This window comes from Protopterus annectens, chromosome 1.part2, assembly GCF_019279795.1.
Source record: "Protopterus annectens isolate FY-2018-M chromosome 1.part2, PAN1.0, whole genome shotgun sequence".
Lineage (NCBI taxonomy): Eukaryota > Metazoa > Chordata > Ceratodontiformes > Protopteridae > Protopterus > Protopterus annectens.
This window is the reverse complement of record NC_056727.1, coordinates 706,154,383-706,168,376: the sequence shown is the minus strand read 5'-3', so window position 1 is coordinate 706,168,376 and position 13,994 is coordinate 706,154,383. Positions and strand designations below refer to the sequence as shown.

The following is a 13,994-nucleotide window of genomic DNA, read 5'->3' as shown; positions in this document are numbered from 1 at the left end:
TATATGTGTCAAAGTTCAAATCACTGAATGTAAGTACTGTTGGGCAATTAAAACGTATAGGTAATTTTCCCCAGAGTAGTACGTTCCGGGAGTTAGTATATATAGTTGGGGGGGTTGTGGAGTGCACAGTGCCCCAGATTGGGTGTTGTGGTGTGGAGCTCAGTCCCCTCATTGGGGGGTGTAGGGGCGCAGCCCTCCACCTATTTTTTTTTTTTATTTTTATCTTTCAGTGAAATGATATTTATAAATATAAAAGCTGTGTAGGTGGGGGGCTTACGCCCCCCCCATACCCCTTAACTGTATATACTAACTTCAGGATCGCACTACAGTGGGGAAAGGGGTACGTACGTTTTATTTGCCCAACAGTAGTTGCATTCAATGAAATGTGATTCAGTGAAATGAGTTTTCAGTGATTTCTGCTTTCTTTGATTTTTTTCAAGGCGAATTGAAATTCAGTGAATCAGAGTAGACCCATATATATTTCACACACAAAATAATATTCAGTGTAGCCCAATAGCATGCTTTTTGTGGTATTGAAGGAAACCAGATTACCAAGCGAAAAATATATACAGCTATAGGAACACATGCCTATAATGACCCGGTGATCAGAGCTGAACCCCACACAAGGGAGGAGTGTGACAGATATGTACAGCATGGTAACCAAATAGTAAGTCATCTGATTACTTAAGACCCTTTCTTATATAGACTGTTAAGTGAAATGGAGAGATTTCAGGACAGATGTTTTGAGTTTGCATTTAGTAGAATCATTGTGTGATACAGAGTAAGCACCCTTACTATAACAGCGATTCTTCCTTCCACTGTTTCTATCACAGTTATTTAAAGTGTTCTATCCTAAAGAGTCTGTGCTTAATAGTAAACAACGTGTCTTTGATCTTCTGCCCGGCATCCTGTTAAAATTAAGCTGTATCCGTTTCCTTTTATCCTTGCAAAGAATAGGTTTTGATAATTCTTTTTTGTACTTTCTAGTCTCAAGTTAAATTGTACTGAAGCTGCTTTGACTTTTTTTCACCTTCTACTTTCTGCCTATTCAGAGTTATGGCAGAGCCAGAGCTTATCTGAGCAAGCAACAGCTGTATGGCATAGAATCTGCCCTTACTGAAACACCTGTCCTTCTTATGAGTCAGACACATGCAGTTCAGATGATTGCTAGTTCAGTGGTTACTAAACCAGTTGCTATACTTGAGATGTGGAAGAAAGCTGGAGATTCCTCTGAAAACTCGTACTAAAATACGTACAAAGCCCTGCAGCAGAGAATGAGACCAGAATTCCATGTCTAAGGAAACTAGTTCTCCTTATTGCGTATTGTCCAGCTTAAATTAACTAGTCTGAGGTGCATTCTCAGTGTATAGCAGCATAGACGGCATAATTTGTAATGGACCTTATTTATTCATTTTTCCCTTTAAAGTTTAACCACTGCCTTCCTGAGTTAAATGGCCTTGGTGACTTGACAGCTCACTCACTACAAGCTTTTTGCTTAGTCGATTGCTTAGACTTGCAAAATGTAACGCAAAGTGAACGGATGACTGACTGAAAATTAATGCTACCCTAATGCTCATTAGTTGCTTTTTTAACTAAATACAATGCATTCAAATCTTTCTGCTATCCCAAAAGTACATTGGAATATGTCATGCCAGATTTATTAAACCTGGAGAACGGGTCATGGCATTTAAATAAAAGTATTGACCCACAAAGAGGCTTGCTTTGTAACCATGCTTTTTCAGATTAGTTTTCATTGTTTATTCTTAGTTATTTTTTAATTTGATTTCTCTGTAGCATATTTGCACTGTAATTCCTTGTGGTCACGTTGTAACACTGTACAAGTGTATATAGTGCACGAATGGAGTGTGTAGGTAATATATACAGGTATGTCTTAAATGCTACAGAAAGAGTGAAAATAGAGAGCATCTTAAGATCAATAATTGTACTGCTTTGTGCTGAGCATATGCGTGTGATCTGCTTGCAGCCTTTCATAATCCTATTCCCTGCTCTTTTTCCAGCCTGTTCTGTTGATACTTTTTCATCTCTTGGTGTACATGGTTCCCATATTTAATACGTTTTGTTCATGTGTATATTATCATTTCCAGAAGACATGAATAATGTTTTTTTAAACCTATGCAGATTATAAACTATGAATCACTTTCATTTTCATGACATAGGACCAAACAGGTCAAAATTGCAAGACATGCTGGCAAATCTGAGAGATGCAGAAGACCTTCCGCCATTGCAGCCTTCAGTAACACCACCATCTAGGCCTAGCAGTTCACGAATAAGTGAGCACGAGTTCAACAGGACAGATGAAGGTGAGTCCTTAACAACACATTGTTTGCCACTTTGTCTAATTTTAACTCAGTGTTTTTGTGTAAGTACTTTAATGAATAATAAACTGTAGTAGCTCTGTAAAGTGACCAGTAGGCATTCAGAAGAGTTGCAAGCTTTTTGTAATTCTGGAGGAAAAAACTGTGTATCAGGTACCACTGATCAAAATTTTAAATATTTTATGCCTAGTAACTGTTTGCTTTCAGCCTTTTGTGTACTGATGTGTGCGACTGCGGTTGCCTTAGTCTGTATTATCGCAAATTCCCTCAGTATTGATTACAGGTGAATCAGTTTTTCAAAATTTAGTTTATGTATTTTTAAGGCTTGTACATTCCAAATCTGTATTCAAGATGGTAGTAGATGAGGAGGGGGCTAAGACCTGTGGCCAGATAGTGGTCAGTGCATGGCATGATGGTAATTTTTGGAACCCTCACCCCAGTGGATAATCAGTAGTGCAGAAGCTATCAGGTTAAACAAAAAGGCTTTCCGTGCAGTGCTGGCTGAGGAGTCCCAGAATTTGACTGATACATACACAATGGCTAAGAATGTGACAGTCACTGCAGCGAAGATCCGAGTGGAAAAGGATTTTGGTGAGTCCCTAGAGAATGACTTTCAGATGTCTTCTAAGAAGGGTTTGACATGCCATCCAGGGAACTCAGTAGGGGTTAAAATACTAATGCTGCTCAAGAGTGGAAAATTACCACCTCACCTGAGATTTTTGGGAAGTGGCAGGACTATTTTGAGGAACTCCCTGTTCTTTGGGTGAAAGGTACCAGAAGCAGCTGGTGGAGTCATTCCCATTTCTGTATATGTGGCCAGTGTATCAGTCAGACTTTTCCAGTTTGGTAAGGCTATGTGAATAAATGAAGTTCAGCTGAAAATGTTGAAAGAGTTTGATATTACTTACAATTGTGGTCATTGCAAATATTGTTGTTTTATCAGCAGCACTTCTAGTATTTTCATTGAGGCACTTGATAAGTCCATCACCTCATGAGATAGATACAATTGCAACTCCTGCAGCATAGTTTATATAGAGTGCTGTTCGACATGTCCCAGTTTTTATACTGGGAAAACTATTGAAAAGCTGACTAAAAGAATATATGAGCGTGCATCAGCTATTCGAAAAAAGGGATGTAAATAATACTTTTAGATGAGCATTCTCTAGCATGTCAAGATTTTAGGAAACTTGAGTTTTTTTGTCCTTGACAGTGTGAACATGAGCAACTTCAGTGGGAATTATAACACCATTTTAGAATGTAAAGAAGCCAAATGGGCACATTTGGCTTAATGCAGGTAAGAAAGCTGATCTTAATGCATACATAAATTTAAAATGCTTTCTGCTGGCACAGAAACTGTAGTTTTATTTATTTTAAAACCACAAACATTCTACATGTGTTTTATTTATTTTAAGTGATGCTTAAAATTTATAAGGTACAAAAGAGATTGTAAAGCATACGATAGTATTTTATATATTTTTTTTAAATAACATTCAAATTACTCTTAAGTTATTCTTTTTTCCTCAATCACGAGAAACTTTCATTCCTATTGGGTGAAAGGAACATGTGGTTCATTTCATTCACAAATCCCATTCTTTAACATGATTTGTTATACTTTATCATGTGACTTTTAAATACACTTTTTTAAACCAACTTGATGTATTGTTTTAGTGTGTGTTCTGAAGAAGTTCTGTTATTCATTAAAGGACGAAAGTACTAAACCCTGCATATCTTGGCTTGCCATTCTTCAGTTATTTATTTTTGTCTTTCAAACAACCAACCATAAGTCAGGTTCTAACCCACAGACACCTTGAATTCTTTTCTGGGGGAGGGGGGCTTACACAGTGGGCATCAAACTTCAGGGTATTTGGAGATAGGGGAGCAAAAGAAATATATAAATGTAAAAGAAATGATGATGTTCATTCTGGTGATGTGGGCATTCAAAAATTTATAGAGGTCCAAGTTCTTGATATGGTAACAGTCAACATTACAGGTATGTGGTACATAAACAGGGGGCTTCTTACTCCTGTGCACTCTGCAGGTTGTCCATGCAGCTTTTGGCAGAAGCTATTTAATTCAAAATGTTTCTGAGAGATACCTGCATTCCAGCTCAAGAAAGCTCCATAGCAGATCAATTAAGCAGGACCTCGGCAGATCCACACAAGTGGATGCTAGACGAATATACCTTTTTGGAGCTAACAGGTGAGGTTGTACCAGAGATAGACTTGTGTTAGTTCCTTGTAGCAACAGACAAAAGAAATTCTGCTGAAGAGCATGTACATGCAGGCTTGTGCAGCAGATGTCTTCTGCTTGAGTTGGCAATGTCTTTTTCTTCCCTCTCATTCCCTTAATCCTCAGAATAGTTCAGAAGATGCACGAAGAGATACCAGAAATGATCCTGGTGAAGGTAGTGCTTATTATCCTTCCAGTGGAGATGTTGAAGGAAAAATCCACACTTCTGCCTCTATTTGAAAATCATCTGATGTCTTTCAGGGGTCGATGTATCTAAAAATGTAAACACTCAGACTGACTGCTTGGAGGATATGAATTTAATGCCTCTTGACCACATGTATTCCGAGAATATGTTTAACATTATGAGAAAAGCTAGGAAGAAAAGTACCAGGAAATCTTACCTAACTTGAATGGAAAAGGTGTTCCTCTGTTTCCAGAGTAGGAACCAGGGACCAAAGTAAGCAGATGCACAACTAGTTTTTTAGTATATTCTAATGGTGCGTCCTTCACCTACTTCAGTCATCTTAACCCAACAAAGCCCCAACCCCCCCCCCCCCATCTCATTCTCTAGTCGGGTAGTTTCTGAAGGCCATTCTCTATCTCACTCAGGAAGCCAAGTAGTTATGTCCGGGACCTTTAATATTGTTCTGGGGAAATAAAATGACTCTGCCTCCCTTCCAGATGGGAAGCAGTGGTGCCACCCATATTCCATTCCTGGAAGTAACACTTTCCTCATTGCCATTTCTTCAACAAGACCAATTTTGATATGCAGAGAGGCATTCTTGCATTCCCACAATGACAACGTTACTCTGCACACTAACCTTTCATTCATTAAGTGTCCTTAAATCAAGCCGTCTGTTTTCTTCTGTAATCTAGGGAACATGGAGAGGAATACTTCATTCCTTGTTCATGCATAGACAGTTAATGTATTATTTAGACAGAGTCTTGGAAGTCAGAATATCTCAGCTGTTTATCTCCTTTTGTAGGAAGAAACGAGGGTTTAGCTAATTGTATTAGTTTCTACTGTACAAGGCACATTATAAACCTCTGCTTCACTTACTGAAGTGCTGGCTAGATCAGTGGACAGGAAGTCATACATTTATCCCTACCCTGGTGGCAGGTATGTTCCTATTACAAAGAGGGAGCTTGTAAATGCTGTGCCACCTGCCTCCAATTTATATATATCCTAGACAAAACCTGTGGGATCCAAACCAGTCCGTCACATTTGGGGAGCTCGGGCTATGTCTAAAATGGCCCTTTTGGGTCATTATGCTAGTAGTCACTATGATCCTATGAGAACAGCGATTGTAAGCATTTGCTGTTCTCCTTTAATTTCCTAGTTTTTTGTAAATTGTAGTACTTTTCCTCACAATTACAGGTCTTGAAATTTCTACAGGCAGACGGTTCCTTTTGCCCAGAGTCTTAATCTGTCACCGTAATATGCAGTGTATTCAGATACCCTCAGCAGGCTTGTAAACCAGCTCTGTGTACTTTCTTAAAAAGGACTGTATCTTGGTTGGGTTAACTGTGGTGCTTCAGATACGTAAAGAATAAAACTGCCAATAAGTTTGCTTCTGTCTCCATTTTTTAGCACCTTCTTGGAAATGTACAAATTGTTTCCTTCAAAGCCTTCTCATGTTCCAGTTATAAAAAAATTGGTGAGCTTAACTTGATTTCTACGATTTATACTGCTGCTTTTTTTTAGTTTGTGCAGTGGCACCTGAATGTGATCAGTCAAGTTCTCCTTTATAGTCTCTGCCAGCTAATTACATGTACTGAGCCCCCACCCCCTCATGTATCTTAAGCCAGAACAACTCCATTTGGTGTACATTTCCTTTCACCATTTTGCTTTGCTGCTGAAATTTCACTCAAGCCAGGAACATTTTTCATATTCCCACATTGCATTTTTTATCCTTCTAATAAGCTATTCCTTTTATAAATAGTAATCAAACCAGGAAGGCAGAGCTCCAATTGTACATGTAAAGCCATTCATTTTCCCTATATAAAAATAATTATTTTGGAGCTTATGGAAAGATACATTGATAACCCATGTCTCTCGCCCGTCTCTTAATTTTTTTCCCCAAAAGTTAATGAACATTTTATCTGTATTTAAGTTTAACTGGAGTAGTAGATTAATCCCAGTGGACCAGTCCATTGCCTGGAGTATACAACAAGGGCAAAAGTAACAGTGCAATATAAAATCACAAGTTAGGTTGCTAGAGCAAAAAATTGTGTACAGTGAGTGAGAAACAAGTGAAAAACAGAATAGTAAATTATAATGTAATAAGGCATAAGTTATGTTACACAGTAGTTTTTGAATTTGATCTAAAAAAAATAGGCATAGCTTAGTGCTTGGACGACTTCCATTTCTTTTTTATACCCAATTTCATATAGCCATGGAGTGTGCTGTTGCTGTCATACACCTACCTCTGAACTCTGTCTTTCTGGAAAATCCTGATTTGTATCTCAAAATAGTGAGGGGTGCCACAAAGTAACTGGTCCCCTTAAATCCTCTTTGCCTGTTATGTCATCAGCCAGTGCTGAGCATCAAACACTGTGACACTACTAAAGCAGTCAAGAGTCAGGAAAGATGCGTAAAGCTGACTGAGGCTTTCCAAATAATTGAACTTTATAAAGGTAGGCAGTTTTGAGAGGGAAGGGAGTAGCCTTGGAGTCTTCTTTTAATTTTATGTTACTGACGCAGTAATGTCAGATGGGAATGCATAGCTCTGTCCTGTTCATGGATTTCTCAGAATGTCCCTATTTTTCCTTAATGCTTGTGGGGTCTGGTAGGGCTGTATCAGAAACCTCATACATTTTGTTGCATCCCATATAATGCACAGTGAAACCTTGTGTAGAGTGGTTTCTTTTTTTTTTTTTTTTTTTTTTTTCCCTCCTCAGGGTAAAATGAAGAGGTTAAGGAATTAGCACTTCTGCATTAGTAATGTGTGTGCAACATTTTGATTGTTGGTAAGACTGCAGTCTTTTTTGAAAGTGATGGATCCGCCTTTGTCATGTGGTGATGTAACGTACTGTCTTCTGCAGTAAGCAGTTGAAATGTGCTGTTGATTTTGTACTCATTGCTGCATTTGAAAAGCCAGAATGTCTACTTATTTTACTATTAATATGGTAACAACATAAAGTACATTAGAATGGTAAGCAATGCCCGTCTTAATGCATTATATTTTCTTTTCACTCTAGCAGAAAGCTGTGCTATACATGGCTGAACAAGGGAGTTAGAATACTTATTTCATGCACTGTGTACTGGAAGGTGGCACAGAGCTGTTCTTTGGCATGTACTTTTCAGAGTTTTGGTGGGATCTACAGCACATTTTTCTGGCCTCTCCCCCATTGGAAAGGGTGGAGTTTGGCACAACAGGGAAGAAAAAGCCAGATAGCTTGCTAGACTGGTCCTTGTCATTTTAGGCCTCATGATTTATATCGTATTAATGGGTACCCCTTACTAGATTGCACATGAAGTTGCAATTTTTCCTAGGAAACACTGGGGATCAGCAATATGGACTTTTGGAAACAGCCACATCAGTGTTACCTAGTGTCAGAAAGGAACTTGACTGGTGAATAAAACAAATCCAGAGAAACAAGGACCCTGACACAGATGCATCAGATCAGTTTTGCAGAAGCCCACACCCTAGACCTAAAGAAGCAGGGCAGCTGAAGTCCACGGGAAAGCAAACTGCATATAAATATCAGTGAAAAGTTGGAGTCCTTCCACTGAGAATGTTCAGTATGGTCTGGGTGGTAGAGACATTGCCGATAATTGCAGAAGACAGTACCCCAGTAATGTACATAATTGGGGGTGGGGGGTAAGTACCTTTAAGGCTTCTTCCCCGGCAACATTTTGTACTTATTCAAACTTCTTGACTAATCCTGTCGGTGAGGAATAAACTGATTTTATGGATCCTGACATAAAATTTTATTTATTTTTTTTTTTTTATAAACTGACACGCAACCTACAACTTCCTTGTTACTATTGTTGGAAGGTTTTCCTGCTGAGAATGTTACTTCATACTCCAAAATATAAACACTTGAAAATAACTACAGACCCGAAAAAATTTATTTTTTCCTGCCGCTCCGGGAGATAATTTCTCTTCACTTCTAACACTAAGTTGTACATGTGGATGGTAAGTAAGATAGAGACACTGAGGATGTAGTTTAGCACCCATAAGGTCTGTATGCAGAGTGAAATATTTCACAAATGTGTACCAAATGAGATGCATATTCCTGTAGGCAACTCATTAGCATTTATTGATATCAGTGTTGCACTGTCGGCAAGGAACCATACTGGTGAATGATAATTAATGATGTTATCTTTTTATAATATGGCCACAATTCAGAGTATACTTTACGTACCCCCTTAAAAACAAAATTAGTCCGAGATTTAGCCTGGAAGAACTGGACATGGAACCCCAACAATATTGAGCTACACCAGACTTTTCTGAGTTTGTCAAGAAACAAAAGAATTGCAAAAAATACTGCAAAATCCTAGTATCTTAGACAGAAACAGGAAGCAAACTGGTCTAGATCCACTCAGGTTTAGAAAAAAAACACAAGAGGGACATTAAATAACTTTAAGCTACCAAGAATGAAGCAATAACACTGGATCATTCCACCTTTGCTAATGATTGTGCTCACTTTTTGCAGTCCACTATAACTGACTTAACTAAAGCTTTTCCAATAATTTACTCCTGCAGCATCTTATGCAGCAACCTTTCACCTCTTAAATTTCAGTAAAATTAAGTCTTTTCTTCCCAAACTTAAGTTTTGTGATCTAAATCCAGCAGTCTTCACCTCACTTTCCTAAGGCTTGCAGTTTAAAAAGAAAGTCACTAAACTACTTACTCATATCTTTAGTCTCTCTTTCACACCTCAGGCACTGTTGCAGTAGCATTCAAGCAGTTATAATCCCTCTGTCTAAAGTCACTTCCCCTAATGGGCTGAAGGATATTTTCTTTGTCATGTGCCCAAAATATTTGAAAATCTTTTATAAAAACAACTATTGAAGCACAGTAACAGCTGTATGGCCTGTTATGTGATGCTCACCTGGTCTTTCCCCAATGCCTTCAGTGTGTTTACTGCCCTGGTAATGGCCAGATACCATTTATTGCAGCCTGAATAAGAGACTTATTACTGATGGTCTCTGTTGACAATAAGGGCTTTCGAAATCGTTAACCATACCTCACTTCACAAATTAAAAATTCTCAGCTTTGGATACAACACTATTTGCTGGTTTTGCAGATTTCCAAAAGACAGAACCTTCCAAGTTCATAGCAATGTGTCATCCTTTACTGCTGGTAAACTTAATACAGGTGTGCCTCAAGGGTTTGTGCTAGTTCCTTTTCTCTTCTGGTGGTGTTAATGTTCTCTCTCTCTAATATTACCGAGTGTTAAATTTGTAATGTATGCAGATGATATGCTAATCCTGCAATCCAGTACTAACCAGTCTGACAGGCAAACCGAGTTATAGGGCAGTTTCTTTCAGTTATCCACCTGGTCCACTGTTAAACTACTAATTAAACCCTAAAAAACAATGTCATGCTGTTTGCCTGAGCCAAGAAATTACCCATTATTTTCCTGTTCTCTTAACAAATAGTACATAACGTCACCTAACAGAAGTACCCAGGCCTAATAATAGACCTTACCCCTTTCCTTTACCACACACAGATTTTGAAACTAATAAAATCTTTGCTCTGTGTTACAAAATCAGTCACCTCCTTTCACTCATTGCTCGCAGGGCCATTGCTAAAAACATTTTAATTTCCAAACTTGAATATGGCCTGCCTTTTTTTGTTATACATTCAGCTCACAGAATACAGAGTACTGAGAATAAAATCTGCAGATTCATTCTGTTAGTTTAGCGCCATTTGCAGTATTGCATTTTGCTAGAACATTCCATATGGAAGTCAGTGCTCCATGAGTCCATTTATCTTCTAAGTAGTCTAATCTACAAGGTGCTAAAACATGGTCACTGACCCCCTTTAAGAGGGCTTGACCTTTCTTAGCTTAATTTTCTGGATAAATGTGGGGAGTGGCAAGCATAAAATGAATCCTGGTGCATAAAGGAAAAGACATTCCTATATTTGGGTTTGGTTTAGGATGCAGACAGGTTACAGCAAGGCTTTCCCCAGTGAATGAAAGGTTTCCATGCAACACACAGGCGGAAAGACTACTTGTGAGGAATCAGCAGTTCATGACTGAGACTGTGTGCTAAAGAACTGGTTTCTCTCAGGATATGGTTGACCATCAGAAGGTGGATGGTGGTCATAACCCATTCTCTTACCTTCACAGTTACTTAAAGGGGGTAGAAGTGGGATATTCTCTGCTTGTTGACATACCAGACCGCTTTCATGTTGTCAGTGTGTATGGCAGTTGCATCCAGGGGAAGGAAGTCTTGAAATGGCTGCAGTGTGAAGAGTGACAGTCAGTGTGGTGTTGTGGATCCTGTTTGTGATAATACATCATGGACTATCAGCCCCTGACAGTGCTTCCTCCATACTAGGGCCAAAGTATCCATGCTGATAACTACAACTGGGATAAGGATTAAAAGGTCTGCCAAGAGTAAAATTTGCAGTCTTATCCCACCATTTTAAGTGAGTATTGCAGCCAACTCCATTAGAGTACAGGGATAAACTCTTGACATTAAATTGGCTAACCAGAGTTTGATTCATAGCTTGGGTGCCTGCTGGAACTGGCAAAGTGAAGGGAGCAGTGATGTAGCTAAGCCAGCTCATCTACTTGGGAAGATGCGTGTGTGTCTGGGGTGGCTGGTCCCTTGGTAGAATCCTTGCCATAAACTGGAGACTGCACACTAATACTAGCTTCTGGAGGGTGGTGGTGGTGGTGGGGGGGGGGGGGGGGGCATAGACATCATGAGGATTTGCATCTTTTGCAGAAGACAAATTTATGCAATTACTGATGCCCACTGCATGCTGAACCCTGCAGGAAGTTACCAAGCATGCATTGAGGTGTTGGAGTTAAACAATGAAAATCTTCTGGTGGCTGCCTAAATGATGGCCTCTGTGTATGCTTTCTCCCTCCGTCAAGGGGGAATAAATTACCCATATGGTTGAAGGAGGAGCTGACTGTCAATAGACATCAGGAGATGGGACACAAAAGAAACTTGCAAAATTTTGATGACTAAGATTTAGTGTCTGAAAACTGGTACCACTGAACCTCAGAATGCACTGCAACACTCTAATGTCATATGTGGCTCTGGGAACTATATAGGACCATAAGCTATACAAAGAAGTTGGTCCAGTGGCCATGTGCACCTTGCCAAATACCACCCTCACTCATCACTACCTTTTTTAAGGAGGATAAGGCCTGTAAATACCATTGTAAATTTAAGGGTTACCCATCCAGTCATCCAAGGTATGTTTGAATGAACATAGACACATTGGTTGACTTGCAGAGGAATTCTGTTCCAGAGCAGTGGGAGACATAGGCTGATAAACATATTCCTCCTTAATTTCATATATAGGTTAAGATCTCTGGTTCTGGTGTTAGCTGCACTACTCAACTTAGTGAGAAAAAGGAGGTGAAGAATGACAGGATCCCTCTGGCCATCGCAAGCAAGGCCCAGGCATGTCCTTAGGAATCTATAAAACACTATAAAAGCAGGGCTTTCAGTCTCTCCTGATAACCAAGATTCTCTGTGACCATTGATCCTTTTGGTTAGAATCCTCTGGCGCTTTTTTAATGTGCTGTAGTGAGGAACATGCCAAAGGGTGCATTCTATTCTATAATGGGTCTAACCAAAGCTGAATATAGGGGAACAATAACTTCCTTCGATTTGGAAAAGATGTCTTTGGAAATCAGTTGCAAAATAGAGGAAGATTTCCTGTCTACAATAACCCCGTGGTTTCACTTAAAAATGGAGTGCTATCATTACTGTATGCTGTAGTGATTTGTTGTTTCCCAAAAGGGATAATACCACATTTTGTGGAGTTTAGTTTCAGCCCTCTTACCATGCATCAGATATTTTCTAGTGTTGGCTCACTCTGACTTCAGGAATTTTGACAGTTACACCCAGATTGCAGTCCAGTAAATGTGGTTAAACTGAAATCATTACTTTTAGTTTTGAGGTCAGGGAAATAAATGCCAATCAAGAGAGTACTACTTGTTTTCTCTCTGTTACAAGAGGCATCTAGTAACATGGCCAGTGAACATTCTATCCTTAAGCAAGTTGGCTATCTGTCTTATCACATAGGAATCAATGTTTGTGGCTAGTACCTTATTCTTGCAATTCCTTCATGTGGTATGGATCACATTGGCTTTATCAAGATAAGCAAAATGAACAGTGTTTCCACTGTCCACCACTTGAGTAACCTTCTCAAAGAAATTGATGAGATTTAGCAAGCATAATCTACCTTTTATGAATCCAAGATGTTGTGGGACGAGCCTAATAAGATTTTTGATACGGTTAATGAGATCAGTAATGATGTGCTCTCTTTACATCTCAGATTGCCATAAGCACCAAACCTTCAGGCAGACATGCAGGAGCTGCTTGTACATGTAGGAGTTGATTCAATACATACTAAAGAGAAGATCCTGTTTGAACAAAAGAAAGAAAGACTGCATGGGACAGAGTGCCCATGCATTCAGTGAATGTTTGCTTGTGAGGGAGCTCCATCTGGGATTTCAGTGTTCAGTATAATTCCAGAGGACTGGAACATACTAAGAATAGAGACTCTAACTGTGATTAGATCACGTCTCACTGAATGGCATGGAGACAGTTATCTGCATAACAGAACACTTTAACAACCAGCAGCTTCTGTTTCATTGCAATGTCAAGCATGCATTTACTGAGCACACTGGATACTGAGGTGAGGCCATATGGAAGCATCCAAAATGGACAATTACATAGTTCCACTGGTTTGCACAAGTCCCTCCCAGACTCCTTGGTTATTTTAATGAGTAGGTAGGCATTCTGAAGAGCCAAACGGAGCACACAGTTTCCAGATAAACCAGGAAGGATAGAGTGCAGTATGGCCATATCAAAGGATTCTTTTGATATGAACTGGTTAAGACACTCTGACTTTGGTATGAGCCTCTGAGGTGTTTTCCCTTTTGAGGGCTAAAAAGTATCTCTGACAAAAATTGCATCTGTTCTGAGCTGATGGGACATCCTGAATTGTTCTTTTAACAAACCTTTTCTTGTCACCGTTTTCTGAAGGAGAAGGAAGTCTGGTAGGAGAAGGGAGTAGGGTTGGAAAGGAACTGCGCAGTGTGTGGATTTTATTGTATTATTACCTGGATCCACATGTCCAATGTGATGGCCAGCCATGCAGACAGATGGAGGGACAAATGACCCCTTACTTCACCTATAGTGGTACATTTGGGCAAGATCTCAGGGAATGGTCTACTCCCCCCCTTCCCAGAAGGAGCTGTATTAGACCTGCTTGTTCTATA

The 13,994-nt window shown here is 39.4% G+C and overlaps 1 protein-coding gene across 4 annotated transcripts in view; it reads left to right on the top strand.

Moving 5' to 3' along the window:
• The window catches only part of STRN (striatin), a 2,479,646-nt gene that overhangs the window by 1,724,365 nt on the left and 741,287 nt on the right, over positions 1-13,994 (top strand). For all 4 annotated transcript variants that reach the window (XM_044058581.1, XM_044058573.1, XM_044058566.1 and 1 more), the window contains one exon: positions 2,178-2,321. In XM_044058581.1, the coding sequence (XP_043914516.1) occupies positions 2,178-2,321 (144 nt within the window). The remainder of the gene's footprint in view (positions 1-2,177; positions 2,322-13,994) is intronic.